Here is a 19,018-nt window from a genome sequence, read left to right on the forward strand (position 1 = left end):
AACAAGGTCCTTACACGTGTCATACCCACTCTGCTCAGTTGAACTGAAGTAGCTCTTGAGCTGCCAGGGTTGCAGCTGTATGCTCTGGTCTCAGAGTTGGGCTGCTGTGCTCTCCCTGACCTCCTTGTCAGTGCTCAAGCTATAAAGGATGCTGAAATACTGCTGGTCGCCTGGAAAGTGAGTGCTGTGCAGAGCAGTCTCGGTTCCCTGCTGGGGTTCTTTGCCTGATCCTGTCTGAGCTGCGAGAAAAGGAGAAGTCGAGTTTTAGGAGAGATGAAGCTACCCAGAAATGGTGTTGAGCCTTGTTGGTAGGAAGGAAATCTTAGCGGAGAAATTCCACAAGCATCCGTCGTGCTTGCTTGCTGTAAGTGAACCATGTTTGGGAGCAGAGTGTGAGCTGGGACTGTTTATTGCTTGCTGTGTCCTATTAACTTCCAGCAGAGCCACACAGTTATAGTTACAAAATCCATATGAGCAACATCTTACCAGCATCTGAAGCTAAATCTTTGGCCGTTACAATATCACTGAAACCAAAGCTGTGGTGCTAGTAGATGAAAAACATTTTATGATCTACTTTTTCACCTTCTTCTCTTTGCTCTGTTGATAAATCTGTCTTCTGAGCTTACAGAGGAATTTCATTGTTTTATATATAGTAAGATTTCTTACAGTCATTGAAAAGTGGGAGCATCTTTCTTTTGCATAGCGCTGGCATACTGAGCAGCCTCGTGTGGCTCAATTATTCCTTCAGAGCTGGAAAGCAGGTCTTTAGATTGTGATTTGCTCTTCTTTTATTGCACTATGGCATGTAGCTGATCTGTCAGGCTGCAGAATATGGGCTGCTAAAATTTAGACTCCAGGAGTTTTATGCGAAAGCCTTTTTAAGTAACTGATGTTGCTAAGTTGTCTTGTCAAGCTCTGTATGTTTAGATTTGTGGTATTAAAGTAGCTGAAGCAGCTTTTCCAGTCCAAAAAAAAAAAAAAAAGGGAGAAATGCTGCAAATAATATTTTAACAGCAAGATGATCTTTGAAGGTTTTTGCAAAATCCGGCATTCTACAAATGGCTGTGATATAAGAGCTTTGCTGTACTTGTGGGTAGGGTGCCTGAGTGATGATGCCAATCTGAAATTTCTATCACTGTGTCCTATGTGCTGTCGAAATAAAAAAAGTAAATATGGCTGTATTCAGAGCAGCATCTTCTGACAGCTTTGACAAAATCTGTGCAGGAATTGGGACCTGTGCATCCAGAGCAGGTTTGACAGCTGAAATAGGGATCTGCTGGCATCATGATAAAGTGTATTCGTCCTTTTAGAGTCAGAAATCTGCTTTCTGATGATCCTAATGCATCCATGAGCAGTGCTGTTCTTGCCACAGGAATGATTTTGGGAATAAGCCATGACGTCTGTCTCCACAGGTCATGGCCTTTTTTGTCTGGAGCCATGTGCCCGAGCTGTGCAGCCCCCGGCAGGGCACAGTAGCCTGCGCCTTGGTTAATAGCTCAAGGCTTGCATGGAGCTTGCCCTGGTGCTTTGAGGATCTCGCTGCTGTGCTCTGGTGGGGAGAAGGGGTTATATTCACCCAGGACGTTAGCTTTCCCCTTGCTGGATGGGAGCTTTAGTCCTCCCTGCTTTTTTAACACCTGCAGGTATTTTTTTCTTCTCATGTTGCATAGCCCCTCTTGCTGTGTGTGTTGGCAAGGGCTGTATGCGAGGCAGTCCTCTTCCGTCTCTCCCACGCACGGCTATAATTTTATGTCTCTGAAGGCGAATCCCATCAATTAGCTCTGTGAGGGAGCACCAAAAAAATCCCAGATATTCAGCTGCATCCACCTCTGTGTGGCCTATGTCCACGTTTAACCTCCCTTTAGCTTTTTTGCAGCCTGCCCACGTGCTTTCCCATGTGTGCAGCGCTCAGATTATTGCAAAAAGTTGAGAATCAGAAAATCTGCCTCGATCACGTTATGCAATAGTTGAGCTGCTAGTGGTGAATAAGCAGATCCATCTGACCACGAGTGCTTCTGAAGGGCACCTCTTATTTTTTTCCAGCATGCAGACAGAGGAGATTGCTTGCTTGTTGGCTCAAGGCTGGGTCAGGCGCCTGCCTCGTGTGTGGGTGCTGATTGATAGGAATTGATTTCCCTTGCAGATTGGCAGAGGAAGGTAGCTTAAAGAACAAAAACCTGTACTGAAACCATTTTCTTGGGTGGGAGAGCAAGGCTGTTTAAGATGACTTAAATTGATTTAGTGAAGTCACCTTGGAGACCTTTTGTGTAGAAGAGAAAATCATTTTAGCCGTTCTCTCAAGGTGGGAAGTAATCCTTCCTGGGAACACATCAGTACGTGCTGCGTCACAAGGAGGATGACTTTGGAAATGAAAACCGGTGCTTGATTTCATTTGGAGCCAAATTCACCCCCTGTGCAAGCAAACATAACCACACTGTACCTTGGGTTTGAACTTAACCTCTGGTGCCGCAAGACATGGACCGTAAGTCCTGAGGAGGAGATACCAAGAGGCTTTCGTTTCTGCTCGGCTTCTGTGCACGTCGAGCTCAGATTTGGCCCTAGGTTAAATCTGTTCTGCAAAACAGTGTCAGGGCTGAGCAGACGAGAGAAGTTCTTGGAATACCGTAGCTGGGGCTGCGGGGATTTGTGGATTTGAGGTCATGTTCAGCCAAAATGGCTTCCTTCTGCGTAACACGCAACCCCAGCAATAAGATTGGCAGTGAGTATCTCTCTGGATTGCTGCCTGTTCTCCCCCGGTAGGGACCATATCTCTATCCCGTAATGAACTCCAATCTTTCTGAAAACAACTCTAGGCTATGCCTGTAAGACCTCCTTCAAGAGACCTAGAGACTCTTGCCTGGTGATGCGTTCCTTGGGGAGCAAGAGCCAAGGTCTTGCTCTCCCGTGCATCAGCATGTGGAGCGGGGCCAGAAGGTTTAGGAGCCCGTGGTGGCTTTTACGGATGCCACATGCCGACTGTGTTGGTAATCAGATATGCCGTACCCCTGCCCGTGTGACATGATGGGGCTGTCGCTGTGCTCAAGGCCACGGAGAAGGAAGCAACATGCAAACCGCCTTGAACCTTTCAAGAATTAAAGGTGATGCTCCTGGCACGTGGGGATGGTCTTGTACTTGCCGAGCTGGTGTTTCGTGTCATCATGTAAGCTTCCAGTGCTCAGCAGCTGATGACTTGTTCAGCTTCTGGCTTTAAAGACGTGACTTGATTTTAAAATTTTGGGAAAGCCGTGACCAGTGATCACTTTTGGACTTCAGTGCATTTATGAAGGTGTCATTAGTGACCTGAGAGTTAAGAAGAGCTGTGCAGCAGGGTGATGGGTGGCTGCTGTTGAGATGGAGGGAGGCTGTTAGCGGTGGAAAAAAGGAGTAACTGGGAATGCCCTGATAAAATGTGAAGCTGAATGAAGATGGGGAGGATTCTGTGCGTACAGGGGGATCAGGGTCAGAGGGAGGAGAGACTTGGCATTGCTATGTGAGGATCAGCAAAGACATCTGCCCAGCTGAGGCACCTTACATCCACGTGAGGATGAACTATGACTTTTTGGGTCTGGGGGTGCCATATTTTTAGGAGCAAATAGCTGGGTTAAGACACCTAGGATAAAGAAACAAGGAGGGGAGAAAAATAGTGGAAGGGTGGTGGAGAGAGAGACATGGGACTTTTGAAGCAGAGCTGTGTAACTGGTGATTCAAGGCTGTGAGCAAGGGTAGTTTTCTGCTTCTGGAGCCTGAAGCAGCCTTATGCATCTGGGGTGAGGTCTTCTCAGTGTTAGGTGCTTTATCATGCAACAAATAGCCTTGAAGCCTTCAAAACCAGTTAGAAGTGTTTTTTTTCTCCCTCCTTGTGTACTGTTTGGAGAATACTTAAAGTAACAAGGTTGAACTTCTTTAAGAAGCACTCTGGTGCATGAGGAGCACCAGATCTTCACTGGACCTTGTGCTCTGAGTTACTTCACTGCCCTGAGCAAATGGTTTCGGGGGGGTCATCCTCGCGCATGGAGCTCACGCCGGCTGCTTCTGGCCGATGCAAACTGCTCTGTAGAATGCCGAGGCTGATGAGGTGTGATAAGGCAAGAGCCTGTCCTGCCACTGAACCTGGTGGTTCCCTCTGTACCCCGGGGCGTTTCAAACAGGCATCCATCCACGAGAATTGAGGAATGATGGATTTGAGGACTGTGCTGCTAGGCTCGGTGGGAAGGAAAGGAGCAGGTAATTCCTACAAATGACTGCGATTCCTCCTGCTACTGCAACTCAGTGAGCAACTGTGTAGTAATGTATTTTGCTGAAATGCTAGCAAAATCCTTGCAATGATTCTGACATCTACCCGATTCCAGCATGTCTTAATGTCAGGAAAAATGTTGGGGAGAGGACTCTGGAAATAACTTGGACAGCAGGCATTTAAAAGTACATGAGGCTCATATATCCTATGATAGCATCATCCTGCTCCCATCTCTTTCCTCCAGGATGATCACCTGGACTTAGGGGGATTTAGGGTCTTTAAAACTCTCCTAGGACGTTTGATATGGGTGAAAATGGTGAACATGCTGGGCAAGATGAAACTGTGCCATGGGAAGTGATAGCCAGAAGTAGAAGGGAGGAAAACGTGAAGGAACTGAGTTTTCTAGTGTTAATCATGTCTGTTCTACATCAGTTCTTTAATGAGGTTGGTAGTGTGGACAAGCTGGGAAGGATCCCACCTTGCTGTGCAGCATAAATGCAAGGTGGTAAGTGATTCATGGGTGCTGGGGGGGAAGTATGGAACATTGTGGACCCAGAAGTGGCCTAATGACAAGTGTGTTTATTGTAGTCCCGCTTTCAGGGAGGGATAAGCAGTGTGGTAAGAGGGAGAGGGCACTGGGCAGTGGGAAGGGGGTCAGGGTGGGTAGGAATGGGGATTGAGGGGTGGGTATGCAGCAGAGCTGAATGGGATGGGAAAGAGGATGGACAAAATAAAGTAAAAGATGGAGTAAAGTAAATGATGGGTGGTAAAAGATGGAAAAATGCAATGAGGATCAAGGAAAACACTCTGGATTCATCCTGTCCAAAGGTCCTGGCTTCCAGGTACTGCTCAGCCCTTCCTGGCTGGACGGACTCTGGGGGTTACAGCCACTGTACCCCATGGCTGGAGAACATGCAGTCCCCGGGATGGGAGTGGGGCGGTGGAAGCCAGTGGCTGTCGTGCTTGCCCTGGTGTTGGTGGGGCTTGTATGGAGTTGTTGGTGGGGCTTGTATGGAGTTGTTGGTGGGGCTTGTATGGAGTTGTTGGTGGGGCTTGTATGGAGTTGTTGGTGGGGCTGTCAGCTGTGCCTGCGCTGGCTGGTCTGAACGTGTCTGCTGGGCTGGTGGGAGATCTTGAGGATGCGTTGGCTCAATGCTTGTAGAGCTATTTTAGGCATCTGCAATGCAGCAGTGGGTGTAGAGGCAGTTTGGGGACTACTTTGGCCTTTATCTTTGTGCCCAAGTGCCTTTAAAAACCTATTCTTTGCGATTTTTTTTTTTAAAGTGACTTTAGTTGCTTCTGAAAACACTATATTAAGTAATGTTTTAAGAAGTGGCTGTCAGTTTCTATGTGGCTCTTCCACAGCTTGTATGCTTTGAAAAGTCAAAGTGTCTCTGTGTGCAAGAAGGCAGCTCTCAGCCAGTGTGACGCTGCTGCTTTGGCGAGCAGGCAGCGTGGGACCAGCTGCTCTCCTGGGGTGCAAGAGCTGGCGAGGGGAAAGAGGAAAACTAATAAAGAAAAAAATTAAGTGATCATTTCAGCTTTGATAAAGCTAAGAGCCCACGGAGAGCTAAGAACGTCTGAAGATGCGGAAATACTTTTGTGATAGAGAGAGCAGCAGCTATCATGGATGCTGGATGGGTCATTGCTTTGGAGTGACCTGCTGTTCGTTGTCCCTGGCTGGGACCAGCAGAACTGTGGTGTGGGGCAGGGACAGGCTGGGGGCCTTTGGCCCCTGGACATGAAGTCCTGGGTGCAGCTGTCAGTGGTGGGATGGTCATGGGTTAAGGCTGCTGCAGGGTGGGTTCTCCCTTTTTTTGCCCAGCTGGGGTGGAAGGAGGGCTGTTGCTTTGAGAAGTTAGCCCCAGGAAAGCCTTTTGCTCATCTGGGTGAGCCTAGTGAAGTACTAAGCAGTTTTGCTAGTAGTAAAGGTGTTTTAACAGCTGAAGAGGAATTGTGCTGCTTTAATTTGCCTTACAAATGGAGATCTTTGCATGCACGATCTTATCACACCTAGATGAAAGACAATGATTGAAGGGAGAGGATATAAAGAGTCACAAAACACTAGATGCTGGAGGTGGGATAGCAGGGAGAAGGGAGAAAAGCAGCAATGCAAATGAGATGAGAAAGGTCAGTGATGGTGTGCAGTTGGTAATTTTACTTTTAGGGCGACCAGAAGCAATCGGCCCAGCAGGATGTGAAACCAGCAGCCTAAGTGCTGGGGGTGATGTTTGTACAAGGGAGCAAGGTCGATGCAAATGCTGCAACCCTGTCCTTATTTTTCTGTTTGAGGAGCTTGTCTAGCCTTGGTGGCTTTGATGGGCTTGCTGCCTGCTCGGGATGTTTCTGTGGGTCTCTGCTGCACGGGAGGGTGCATCGGTGGCGTTTTGGGGACAGGCTGGGTGCGCGGGGGACTGACACTTCCTTTTCCCTCTATTCCCATGCAGGACGCAGGCAGAAATGGCCCACACGTGTCGCGGGACCATCAACCTGTCCACAGCTCATATCGATACGGAGGACTCTTGTAACATCGTGCTTTCCAATGGGGGAAGGACGTACCACTTAAAGGCGAACTCGGAAGTGGAGAGGCAGCGCTGGGTCACGGCCCTGGAGCTGGCCAAAGCGAAAGCCATCCGCATGAGGAACAACCAGTCAGGTAGAGTGCGTCCTGGCGTGCAAACATGCAACTTTTAAAAAATCTCCTTGTAAACCAGCTCTTCTGTGCTTGCTAAATTGTGCAGAAACCCTGGCAGATACTGTTTCATACGCAATTAAAAATAGCTGGCGGTTTCACAGAGACACAAAGGGTTTTAAACAATACTGTGTGCACCAAGTGTCATCTCGTCTGGTTATACAGCATTGAACAGGTTTTTAAAGCCCCTGGTAATGACTGCAAATTATAGGGAGACAGTAAAAATGGACTAACGATGATTCTTCTGGAAGGCAGGATGTATGTGCCTTTCTCCTGGAGACTTTGTGTTGTTCTGTGTGGACTGGGAATGCTTTAAGCAGCGCTAAATGCAGTGGTCAGTGGCACTACAGGGAACAGCAGTTCACAACACAGTGCCAGAACCATGCCTTTCTTATTCACCCATAGCTTAGGATAGTTTGGTAGATGAATGACACATACATTTAGTTGAGCTGCCTCCCTCCATGCATATTTCTTCTTCTCCCTCCTACATGCGCTATGCTGTGGTGTGGTATTTTTTTAGTGTATGTTTGGGACAGCTGCATTACGTAAAACTGTCAGAGCCCCGTGCCTGTTACGCAACTCCTCCCCAGAGTGTCATTTTTACTGCTCCATTGTGTAATGGATTGATTAGGTGCTTAGCAAACAGAATATTTTAGAAAAATTTCAATGGTCGTAACTCTTCTGGGATTAACATTTGGTTTTCTTGCACAAACAAGCATGGCTTCAAGTTGCAGAATACAAAACCCATGAATGTATTAAAAAGCTGGCTACCTCCTGTCTTAAAATAAAACCACTCTCAGATCTCATCTTGAATGCTGGAAATCAGGCCTTATATGAGAGAAAAGATGTAGCGAACACCTGATTTTGTAATGCTCTTAAAATGAAAGTGTAGCTTCAGAAAATGCCCTGAATGTTTTAGAAAGGGGGTGTGTGAAGATGAGACCGGGGAAAGCTGTGGTAAGGTATTTGTTGCACAGCCTGGGGTTGCTTTGGTTCAGTGCTTATGTAGCATCTTGCTGTCCTGGTCCAGGTTTAGGCTTTGGGACACCTGCAGATGCCACTCTGTGCTATCAACTGCAGGGAGTATGCATCTGTAGGTACAGTGTTTGTGAAGCTTAGCTTTCAGACTCACCACTGAGGGAGGAAGGTTGTGGTTGGTTCAGTGCATCAAGAAAAAAACCTCTGCTTCCCCAGGGGAAACGCTGCTGCGTGCACACCAAAACCACAATGTGCTGTGGTGTGACTGCGGGGTGCAGCTCTGTCTAAGTGGCGGTCAAGGCTGTGGATGGAGACGACTTTCTAATGCTGCTGGCTTACGAAAACACAGTCAACATAAAAGTAGTGTAAGGACATTTTTGGAAGGCAGCGTGTTAATGTTTTTGTGTACCAGTGGGATGGTCATTTGGGATGCTGGCTGCCAGGGGCATTGCACAGGCAGAGTCTGTGCTTGACGTAATGTTTTGTAGAGAGCAGCAGAATGCCAGAGCACCAACGGTTTGACTTGCAGGAGAATAAGCCCCCTGTCCTGGACTAATGTGGTCTGACTTGTGTATGACCTTGTGAGACAGCTAATTATACAAAAGTTGATTAGTGTGTGAGCCACTTACCCATTTCCCATAACTGTTTAAGTATGCTGTGTTCCGGGGCACTAGCATCTACGGATTTAATTACATAAAGTGTTTTGACCTCTCTGTCCCTTAATATTGCAGCTCTGGAGAGTATGTGAATACTGATGGAGAATACAGCCAGCTGAGGAGAAGATGGAAGCTTTCTAGGCACATGTGTTTTGCCTGGCGGAGCATGACGTTGTACCAGGTCATGGCTGTAGTGAGCAGGGTGTGATGGCTGTCGGTCCTGTGAACATCACTTATCCCATAGCGGGAAGCGAGTGCTTTAGCTGGGTAGGTGCTTGGAAAAGGATCTTGGATGTGGGATGAGTCGGTGCGTGCCTTTACCTTCACCTTTCCGAAGTCGGGCTGTGGATGATGGGAGGGCAGGCATGGAGCAGCGCAGGCATTCGGCTGCTGAGCTCCCGCCCAGCCCGGGGCTGCAGGAGGATGTCAGCGATGCTGCCTCCAGAGTCACGCGCGGTTATTTTGGTTTGTGTCTTTACATAAAAATAGCAAACGCAGAGACTTCCTGTCTTAAGGCTCTGGATGTGCTGACTTCCTAACTCCAGCGAGCCCAGGCTGTACTTTCAGGGTAAGGACAGCGCAGCAGCAGTGCTGATTTGGCTGCGGAGGCTCGTTCCTGCGCTGCTTCGCAGTTGTGCTGACTCAGCTGTTTGCAGGGCAATGCTGTGATCTAGGTCAGGGAGCTGATGGGAGATAAAAACCAAACCAAACTCTTGTTTTTCCAAGCTTTTCTGATCTGGTCCGAGGGGATAAGATACTCTGTAAATGGGCGCTGAATCCCTGTGCTGTGGAATTAGAGCTGAGGACATTGGTGAATTACTTTATACTTTAATGTTCTCCTGGCTGATGATGTTTTGTCCCAGTTAGAGATCTTTTAATTAAGATAAAGAATGAATGTGTGTTAGGTTTGACTGTTTTGCTTGAATCAAAATAAAATTCCTAGCGTTGTGTCCCTGTGAGTGCTGGGCATTGTGCAGAGCCCTGGGGTGGGTGATTACAAGTGGAGGGAGGAGACTCTGGGTTTGCTGAAGTCCCTAGGTCCTTCAGGTCTGCTCACGTGGGGTTGACTCCTTTTATCCTGAGTGATCCCCAAACCCCCTGTGTTTCCCAGGGCTGCTCTGCAGAGCTCAGGTTGATGCATTGGGGCTGTCTTGGCTGGTGGGCACGAAGGATGGTGAGCAGCCATATGGATTTGTGCCAGCAAAGGTGGAGGATCGGTGGCTCTGGGAGGCCCAGAAGACTGGGAGAGCGTTGCAGTGGGCAGATGAGGACAGAGAAGCAGGTTTGTGTCTAATGCTGCCTGCCTGTATGGGGAAGGACATGAGGAGCATCCTTACGGTGATCCCCACTCACGGGCACTGCCTGCTGCCCTGCCTGCTGGAGGGGAATGTGGCAGGAGCCCATCCTCGGCATTCCCTGCTGGTGCTCAGGAACATGGGGGACCTGGTGGAAGTGGCACTTCTGGGGAGGAGATAGCTGGGCTCAAGTCAGCTGCTTCTGAGGTGTCTCCAGCTGATGAGCGCTGCGGCGGTCTCACATGCGGAACAGCTTTTTGGCTCTGTACAGTTTTCAGCAGGCAGGGAGCACCGAGGAGAGGGAAGGGGGTGTCCTTGCTTCCTGGTGCTCTAAAAAAAAAAAAAAAAAAGCACCTGATCTCTTTTTGGAAATGTTTTAAAGATGAGCCACACTTTAGTTGCTACTGAAAATAAAACATGCTTGAGTGTAAGCTGGGGTTCTCCATTCATTTGTGTTTCTGCATAAAGCAGCGGTCCCTTGCTGCTTTCCTGGCATTTGAGATTTGATGGAGTGTAGTACTGGCAAATTGGGTTAACTCTGCAAATATATATTGACTAGTGGGAGACTTATTTTGGGGTGGATGAAGAGAGTCTCTTTTCTCCCAGTAGTTCTCTTGAAATAAACAAACGAAAGCATTTTTAACTTGACTACTGGCTAGCTCGAGCTGTGCACTGAGATGCCATTTTCACAGGACTGATTTTCATTTCTATTTTTAAGAAATAGCAAAACCTATACACAAACCATGTATGAGATGGGAGACTTTGCTGTTCCCTCTTGTGTGTAACTGAAGGAGCTCTGGTTTCCCCTCTACCCGGTGCGTAGCTGGGACTATTTTGGTAATAAGCCGTGAGCTGGGACACGAGTAAGTACTGATAGATGTCAGGTGAGAAAGCTCGCTGTCCTCATCCTGCTTCATCAGTGAGAAACCTGCCTAGTGATACTGGGTGGATTAGTGGCAGAAAGTGAGAGCAGAGCTGAGCTGCTGTCTTGGCTCACTCCTCAATTACCATGTGGTGCTTAATTCCTCTAAAATAAATGTATAGTTTAAGATTAGGACAGAAGGGTCCCAGACCCGGCTGGGTGGCTCGCCTCTAAACTCTGCTCAGCCAGATCTGGCATTCCTATTTCTAGTTGGGTTTGTACAGTGTTGGCGAATTCGTAGTAACTTGATTTGCCCACACAGTACCCAGCTCTGTCACTCCATGGAAAGAGCAGGCATGGGCTACACTTTCATCAGTGCTTGGTATGGCCCTGTGCTGTTTATCTGTCCTAAAAATCAGATTTCTGTAATTGCCCTCTGTTCTCATTACTGTAAGCTCTTGAATAAGTCTAGCCTTCTCCGCTCACCATGTTGTACCCACATAAGCCCTTGGATTTTCATCAGCTCATACATCGGCCTCTTGACAACTTCAACTTTGCAGAGTGGCAGTGGTGACAACGAAATGCTTTTATCTGCTCCTTATGCTCTGTCTCCTCTCTGCAGTCGTAGCTTGGAGGTTGTGAACTTAAAAGTATTTGATGACTGTGTTTAATGTACCTTTTTTATGGCAGTGAAAATATCCTTTCTTTTTAGGGCAATATCATGAGATACAGGAATTAAATTAGATGACTGGTGAATATATGAGAATTATTTTCTTGGCTATGTGATGAGGGGGTCTTTAGAAAAGCCTGCAAGGGGAGGGTAGAAGTCTGTTGCTGGTATTTTAAACACTAGGTATTGTGTTGGAAAACTTCCCAAAATGAACTTGGGCTGCTTGGTGATTGATTGGAGAGGTGAGGGAGTCGGTGACTTCTTTTGACCCCCTGCTTGGGGGTTCCTGGGAGGGAGAGAGGATGAAATCCATGCTGTGACTCAGGTCGTTGCCTGAACCAGTGCAGATTTCAGGCTGACTGAAGGCAATTTTGGTGTTCATGGTAATAAAAAAGCAGGAGTTAATTGGATAGGTCAGTGCTCATATCTGCGTCAAGACCAGCTCACCTGCCAACTTCCCCCAAAGGCATCCAGTGCCTCGCACCAAGGTTGGGGCTCGAGATGTCAGTGCAGCAACAAAGCTGGGAATCGCTACAAAAAGAGCAGAAGAGAAAATGTAGGTTTGCTCCATGTGCAGCTGTGATGCTTGTCCCCTGGAGAGGGTCTGGCTCTCATCACACCAGCTCACAAATTTTTCAGCAGAACTTAAACCCCAAAAACCAAACAGGCACAAGATTAACCAGACAAATAAAGCCTCCTCCACCAAGGGAGGGTGGATGATGGAAAGTAAATTTTCTGTCTGGAAGAATGACAGCTGAAGGTGCTGTGTGAAGGGATAGTAAATGCTGCAGGAAAAGGTGGGGGCAATTGCTTGTAACAGTAACAAGGAGGAAGTTATCAGGTCACAGGTTTAAATGAAGCAGGAATAATTAATATTTTGTAGAACACAAAATTAAATGGTGGCACTCGCTGTGGGAAGCCGGAAAATCCAGAGAGATTGAACACATTTGGGCACAATTTTATCACTCATGGATACGAGCTGTAACTTTCGGTATACAAAATGCGACCCAGGAGGTCCTTAAGCAGCACAGCACTAAAAGCTAAGCAGCTACACCCAGAAAAACTACTGCAAGTGCCCTGTCCCTTTATCCTACTTCTGAAATACTAGTTACGATTTGCTGGCTAGAGAAGAGACGAAGCTGCCTGAGTGTTCAGGCTGACCTTGTGCAACCATCCTAGCGAGGCTGCCGCTGGAGCGATGCTCCCCGAAATCTCTCGGTTGGGTCTGTCGGGCTTCACGCGGCGTTTTCAGCCTCTCGGGGTTGTGTCACCCAGGGGAGGATTCAGTTTGAGACCAACACCCTGGCATGGCTGTGTGTGGTGTGTGTCTGGGGTTTGGGATAACGGGGGTTGACTGCTTGGGTTGTCTGGTTATTCTTACTGCCTTAATAAATTGTTTTCTTCTTAGCAAATGGGGAGCGATCAAAAACAGCTTTACAGGGGCTCATTTGTAAACTGTAGGAGAGCGGGGGCTTCGAGGGAAGAGGGAAGGGGGAGAGGGTTGTTAGTGCTGGTGTTGCCTTCTGCTCTGGCTGCTGGAATGAGTTTCTGCTGCAGCAGAACATATAACTCTGGAGAGAAATAAGGCTGCTGTAGAGGCTGGTGATCCCCCTGCAAGTTAGGTGTGTGGTTTGGTGGGTGAGAGCCAAGGTGCAGCTCTTGGGGCCGCAGCTCACGTAAGCAGGCTGCCAGCAAGTGGTTCTGCTTCAGCGTGCTAGAGCCAGTTGTAGTGCCTTTGTATTAAAAAGGATCCATAATTAGTTATTCCTTAGCTTTCCCTTTAATTGCTCTAGTGATAATGTCAGTTTTGTTGCTTGATATATTTTGGCTGTTTTTTTCCTCTTTCCAAGGGGTTTGTTTGCAAAAGACAATTTGACTTGGGAATGTGATACTGCAAAGCATCTGCAACCTTCCCTGCCCCTCTCTGTGAATTATCCCGTTGTTCCTTCCCCCTTTCCTCGCAGCAAGCTCCTGGCCAGGTGGCCTTGGCTTGTGCTTCTGCTCTAGTTGTGGCAGGGCCGGACAATCCCTGTTGTTGTTGTCCGTACTCCCTCGATGCCAGCTCGTTGCTTGCTGCAACAATCCTTGCTATTTCCAACTCTTTTTACAGAAGTGCTCCCTTTTCCCATCCTCCTTGTGATGTTTCTTCATCCTGTTGTAAACTGTTTTCCCCTCTGTTCATAGGGCTTGTGCTTGGAGAGGCACTGGCTGCCAGCACTCAGTTACCTTGCTGCTCTTAATTGTCTTTTTGATCCTTGGAGTCTTGATTTTCCCAGGATAGCTGGCTGCCGTTAACTATGCCAGGAGCTGCTGCCGTGGAAAATATAATTGACAGTGCTGCTGAGATGGAGCCGTTTGCTTGGATTTCCCACTCCTAATGATTCCTGACTCCTTTCAGTGCCTTCTGCTGCTCACTTGTGTTCCCTTCTGCAGTTGGCAGGATGCTCTGTCTCTCCTGTTTCCCTGTTAAATTGCAATCGGGATGGGTTGCTCCATCTCAGCCACCACCAGCGAGCCACAGTCAACACTTTAGCTTCTCCTGCTGCAGCCAGAGGGATGCTGTGACACACCATGGGTGCAGGGTGTACGAACCCCCTGTAAGTTGAGGCGGTGCGGAGGAGGGACAGCTGGAGCTGTGCCTGCTCTTAGATGCTGCTGAAAGGGTTTATTACTGTGTCAAAATGCAGTTTTTCAAACTTTGGAGAGTTTCAGCCAGTCCCCCCTCTTTCAAAACCAGCAGGATTTCCTTGAGGGCTTCACAGTGGTACTGAGCCTTTGGGTTTTTCCATATATATATATATATATATATATATTTTATGGGCTCTGAAAAGTCCTTGTTGGTCCTTTGTGTCTTTCTAGTGGTATCCAGAAAAAGACTGTAATCCCGCTGGGTGTTTCAGCCCTTTCTTGGGGGTAACTCTGCGCTAACTGTGAATGTCACTAATGGAATCACAAGGCTTGATACTGATCTTATTTCTGAGCATTTATTCTCTCTGCAATAGGGTTATGTTAGGCTCACTTAGGAGTAATTATGCTGGTCATCAGCCTTGCCTCTGATGGGGCCTGATGCCCAGGGTTGGATGCAGGGCGCGTTTGGAGGATATCAGAGCACGAAACTTTCTGCTGGCTGCTGTGGAAATGGTGCCAGTGGGCTACAGGAGCCAACTCAAGTGGGTCTGGTGGACTTCTGTCCTCTCTGGGCTGCTGCTTTTGATCTCCTAACCTTTTGCCTTCACTACTCCTCGGGGAAGAGACACTGCAAGCAGTCCTTACTTCTCCAGCCCCCTCCACAATCTGGCTGGTGTAGCACCCACGGGCTTCACTGGCAAAGCCCCATCCGTGGCATGGTGCAGGCACGGTCTCCTGTGACTCCCTCATTTCACAAGCCTTTGCCTTGCCACAAGCACGTTGTAAGTTTGGGGCAAGATGCATCCCTAGCTGCCACGTGATGGGATGAGGTTCCTAGGCATCTCGCGAGGAGTGGAAGGGCTCTGCGAGGCAAGGGAAGAGCTCTGGGGCTTGGATGTGCAGAAGATGGCCGTGGTCCTCCACATCTGCTGCGGCTGAATGCTTGGGGTTTCATAGGCGACAGGACTATTGGCAATTGCCCTAAATGTGAAGGGTTATGAAGTGTTGACTTCTTTTTAAATACAGGTGGTTAAAATGGTCTGAACATGTATCTGGCATGTTCTTGGAAATTCAGGCATTGGGAAGGAAGGAGAAAAAAAAGTGGCTTCCTGGTTTTGTTGCTTTTAGAGTGTGTCTGATCAGCCTGGGAATTTTTCCTCAACCAGAGAAGTTTGCAGGCCTTGAGATGGGAGGCCCAGGGGGATGAGTACTTAATCAGGTTGTCTCAATATCTGCAGCTGATGAGGTCCTGTTAATGGACGTTCAGCTAAAAAGGGCTATGAACAGTCTGAGATCTGCACAGCCTCTAACTGCTCCCTTCTTCCGGCTGCTGCCTGGCAGTGCAAACATGAGGAGGATGGGAGGAATCTTCAGGATTTTCCAGTATTTCACAAGCCAGGAATCCTCCTCCCCCCGCCTCCCTTTTTTTTTTTTTTTTTTTTTTTTTTTTTGCTAATCTGTTTTTAATTCTCCTGTTACTGTTTTCCACTTTACTTGCACGTTGGGATAGAGTTACCCAAGAAATATGCTTACCTCCTCGATTTGGTGCTGATCTTTCCCTTGTTTCCCACGTGCGTATACTGTGTTGTATATTACACTATTGCAGATGTAATCCGTGATAATCATTTATAGCAAAGGAACACAGAAAATGCTACTTACATAACATCACAAACTAAACATTACAGCAGGGAGCTCAGTGGAGACTGCAGTATATAGGCCATCTCCGCTGCTGCATCCTCGTCCTCCGGAGTGAGCGAGGGAGCTGTGCTGCTGCGTGTGCCACGTGGCTGCTCGCTCACAGCTGGCCTGGTGTCGATGGAAGAGGGTTTATCGTGCAACAGCAGTGGCTAAAGGCAAGGGAAAGACTGGAAAAATGCTCCAAGATGATCTTATAATTTTAAAAAAACCCCCACAATCAGGTCTGGAGCGGTATTGGGGAAGCAGTACGCGTTAGCGTTGCAAACACGTGGTGTACAAGCGGGGTTCAGAAGTAGGATGGAAAATGATGTCCCAGCTCACGGTGGTCTCCACTGCTTCTGCAGGACATGCTCTTACACCTGCCCGACAGCACAGGTATGTCCCTGCTGCCTCTGTTGGCGTCTGCTGCTGCCCGGGGGAGCAGGAGGAAGGGGGGAGCCTGGTGCTTCGCTTTCCGAGCAGTTGCCCTGCACTTTTACGCTCTCGGCAGACCCGTGGCACGAACTGAAGCACATTTTAGGGCTCCTAAAATACAGCTGCAGGAGTTGGCGCTTAAGTAGGCTGCGTGCGGTGAGCTGTGCTCCGTGGCAGTGACAGAGCCCGCTGCCTTGTCTCAGTGCAGCTGCTTTTTGGAGCTTTTTGGACTCCTGTGTAGTCAGTGTTACAAGTGAGGCTGCACTAATAAACCCCCTGAAAATAAATAATTGAACGTGACTGTGCAGAGGAGGGAAGGGGGTGAGGGTTTTGTTAACGGCTGCCGCAGCAGGAGCGAGGCAGTGGTGGGCAGGAGCCTCTGCTCCGTGTGGGTGCTCGGAAGGAGGAGGGCTGGGATGTGCGGCACGAGGTTATCTGTTGGCATTGGGGACCTGAGATGCTGGGTGTGAACACAGCAAACTTTGGGTCTGTGAGATGTCACTGATGCTGTGATTCATAGAATTTTTTGAGTGAAAAGTTGTTTTCATGGTGATCTTAAAGGAAACCTTTGATATTTTTTTTCTGATTTTTTTTTTTCAAAGTATAGAACAAGCATTGCTGTTAGATTATAACCCACTTTATTCCCTTTTAGGCTACAAATCTGTTAATGCTGCTGTGGCTCCTGTGCAGAATGCCCTCTGCCTGCAGCTGGTGTTGGGGTGAGAGATGCTGCCTTGGTGGCTTGCAAATATTTTTCAAGTCTGCTAAAGTCTGCTGGTGCAGCTGTGCTGCGTGGAGCCGCACCAGCCGTTCCGGCCCCTTCTTTCCTCTGCAAAGCTGGCAGGGTTGTGCAAGGGGGACCTGGCACGGGTGCAGTGAAGGAAGAGGCTCTTTTTTGGCTGAGCTGATGTAGGAGGAGTTTGGTGCAAGTACACAGGGAGGAAGAATCCTTCTTGGTCCTGCATCGTGGCTGTAGGAGCTGGGAGGTTAGGTAAAATTAGGGGGCTAAAGTAGGCCATTGTAGCCATAGGGACCAGCTCTGTTCTCCCCTTGGCAAGTTGAAGAGCTAATGCTTCACCAGCAAAAATCAGAGAGGTATAAATATCTCTGGTGAGGATTGTGCTACTCCTTGAATTGATAAGTATCAAGGAAAAACGGTGACGGAACACTTTCTATTTTGCCATGTTTGTATCTACTACAAATCTGTTCTTGTTTTAAAAAGTGCTGTGTCTCTTGTTACTGTTTTATTTTCTCCTATGTCTGTCTTCTGTGTTTCTTTAAAATCTGTGTTTTTTCCTCAATTATTTATTGACCTCTCACCCTGCACTCTGGACAAATGCTACTATTTGCTGCATGTGAGTGCATGGCTTCAGTAAGTGCTATTTCCATCACTTCATGTTTTTCAGCTGCTTGTAAATAAATGTTTCCTTTGTCTAATGCTTGGTGGCTTTTTTTGTTGTTGTTGCTTCCATTTGATTTCATCACTTCCACAAATTTTTTGACAAAACAATTTATCAAGGTTGCTTGTCAAGACTGCAAAGAAAAAAAAAAATCAATAAAACCTGGGAAGCTGTGCACATGTTTTACCTTTACTCATGTTTAATTACTTCACTTGGAGAATGACAAGTAGCACTTGGTTACTTCGCCAGGGTTTGAAACAGCCTTTGAAGGGTCCCATCCTTTGCTTGCTGTGGATAAAAGTTTTGCTTTATCTGCGTGTCCAGTCTCTTTCCCTGTGTCGTTTCAAGTGTGTGAAGGAAATGAGGAGCTGTTGCCCCCGCGTTAATCCCTGTAAAGAGCTGGGCAGAGACCAGAGCACACCCTGGGAGCCAGCGCTGGCTGCTCTCTGGCTTAAAAACTGATGCCACGTAAGTGCTGAAACCCAGAAAGAGCAGTGTGCGGCCGCCCACGGCTTGGGTCAAATCCTGTGCCCCATTGTGGGGGGGATTAATCGCTTGATCCCTCCGGCTTTGCTCCATATGATGTTGACCGGTTTTAAACAGTAACTGCGGAAGAACGGAGGCAGTAGCTTCAGTTTGCATTAACGTTGTTGTTTTTATCCTTTTGAATGAGGACTTGTCAGAGGCTGGTTTGAAAATCTCGGTGCAGCCGGGGTCCTCGGAGCAGTTTGGTGTCGGTAGTGGGAAGCAGAGGGCTGCTGCTGCTTCTTGTGCTACGACAGAAACTGTCAGACTGGTGCCTGCCCCTGTCAGCAGATGCATCTGCAAGAGAAACGTGTGTTAAATCTGATTCTCTTTTGCTGGGAGATCACGGTGCGACTCCTGGAGTGAGGCCACGTCCCGTGCCGTGGCCGCGGTCCAGAAGCACCAGCCCTTTCCACCTGGGGAAGCAAATCCCCCACCTCTGGTAGTGGCTTTCTGCAGCACAGGGCTTCCCTGGGAGGCTGCCAGCTCCGATGCCCTGAGCAAAGCAGGACATGAGGGCTTGCAGGCGACAGGTCTTGGCCCCTGCCCAGATCCCCCCTGCCCCGAGATCTCTTCTTGGAGCTGGGGATGCAGCTGAAGGTCCTGCTCCCTGCGGAGACAGGAGCGCTTTGAGCAGCCGCCTTCTCGCACAGCCCTGTCCTTCCCCTCGCCGCCTCCTCTCCCTTCCTCAAAGGGTGCAGGAACGAGCTGACACTGTCCCTCTTCTGTCCCCAACCCAGGTTCGGTATCTTTTTGCTCATACCTGTGTAAATTCTTGGGTTTTTTTTTTCTTTCCTGTCTTTTTCTCCTTGTGTAAACTCAAAGTAAATTTTTGCCTTGTCATTTGTGTCCTTTGTCCCTCCAGGGTGGTGTGACTGTGTCCTGAGAGTGGGATGGCAACCTGGTCTCCTTTGCCTTCGTAACTTGCATGCACGTGAGCTGTTTCGAAATAGGGTTTGTTTTAAT

The 19,018-nt window shown here is 48.2% G+C and overlaps 1 protein-coding gene across 6 annotated transcripts in view; it reads left to right on the plus strand.

Moving 5' to 3' along the window:
- The window catches only part of OSBP2 (oxysterol binding protein 2), a 122,238-nt gene that overhangs the window by 23,797 nt on the left and 79,423 nt on the right, over positions 1-19,018 (plus strand). For 4 of the 6 annotated variants that reach the window (XR_774096.1, XM_010563348.1, XM_010563352.1 and 1 more), the window contains one exon: positions 6,682-6,890. The exons of 1 other annotated variant lie outside the window; for it this stretch is intronic. Coding sequence is in view for 3 of the 5 variants with exons in the window: in XM_010563348.1 (XP_010561650.1) it covers positions 6,682-6,890 (209 nt within the window). In the remaining 2 variants the exon portion in view is untranslated. Of the gene's footprint in view, positions 1-6,681; positions 6,891-19,018 lie in introns of those variants that run through there. One more of the 6 variants, XM_010563351.1, reaches the window with a different exon arrangement.

Source organism: Haliaeetus leucocephalus, unplaced genomic scaffold (assembly GCF_000737465.1).
Source record: "Haliaeetus leucocephalus isolate CR32 unplaced genomic scaffold, Haliaeetus_leucocephalus-4.0 Scaffold165, whole genome shotgun sequence".
Lineage (NCBI taxonomy): Eukaryota > Metazoa > Chordata > Aves > Accipitriformes > Accipitridae > Haliaeetus > Haliaeetus leucocephalus.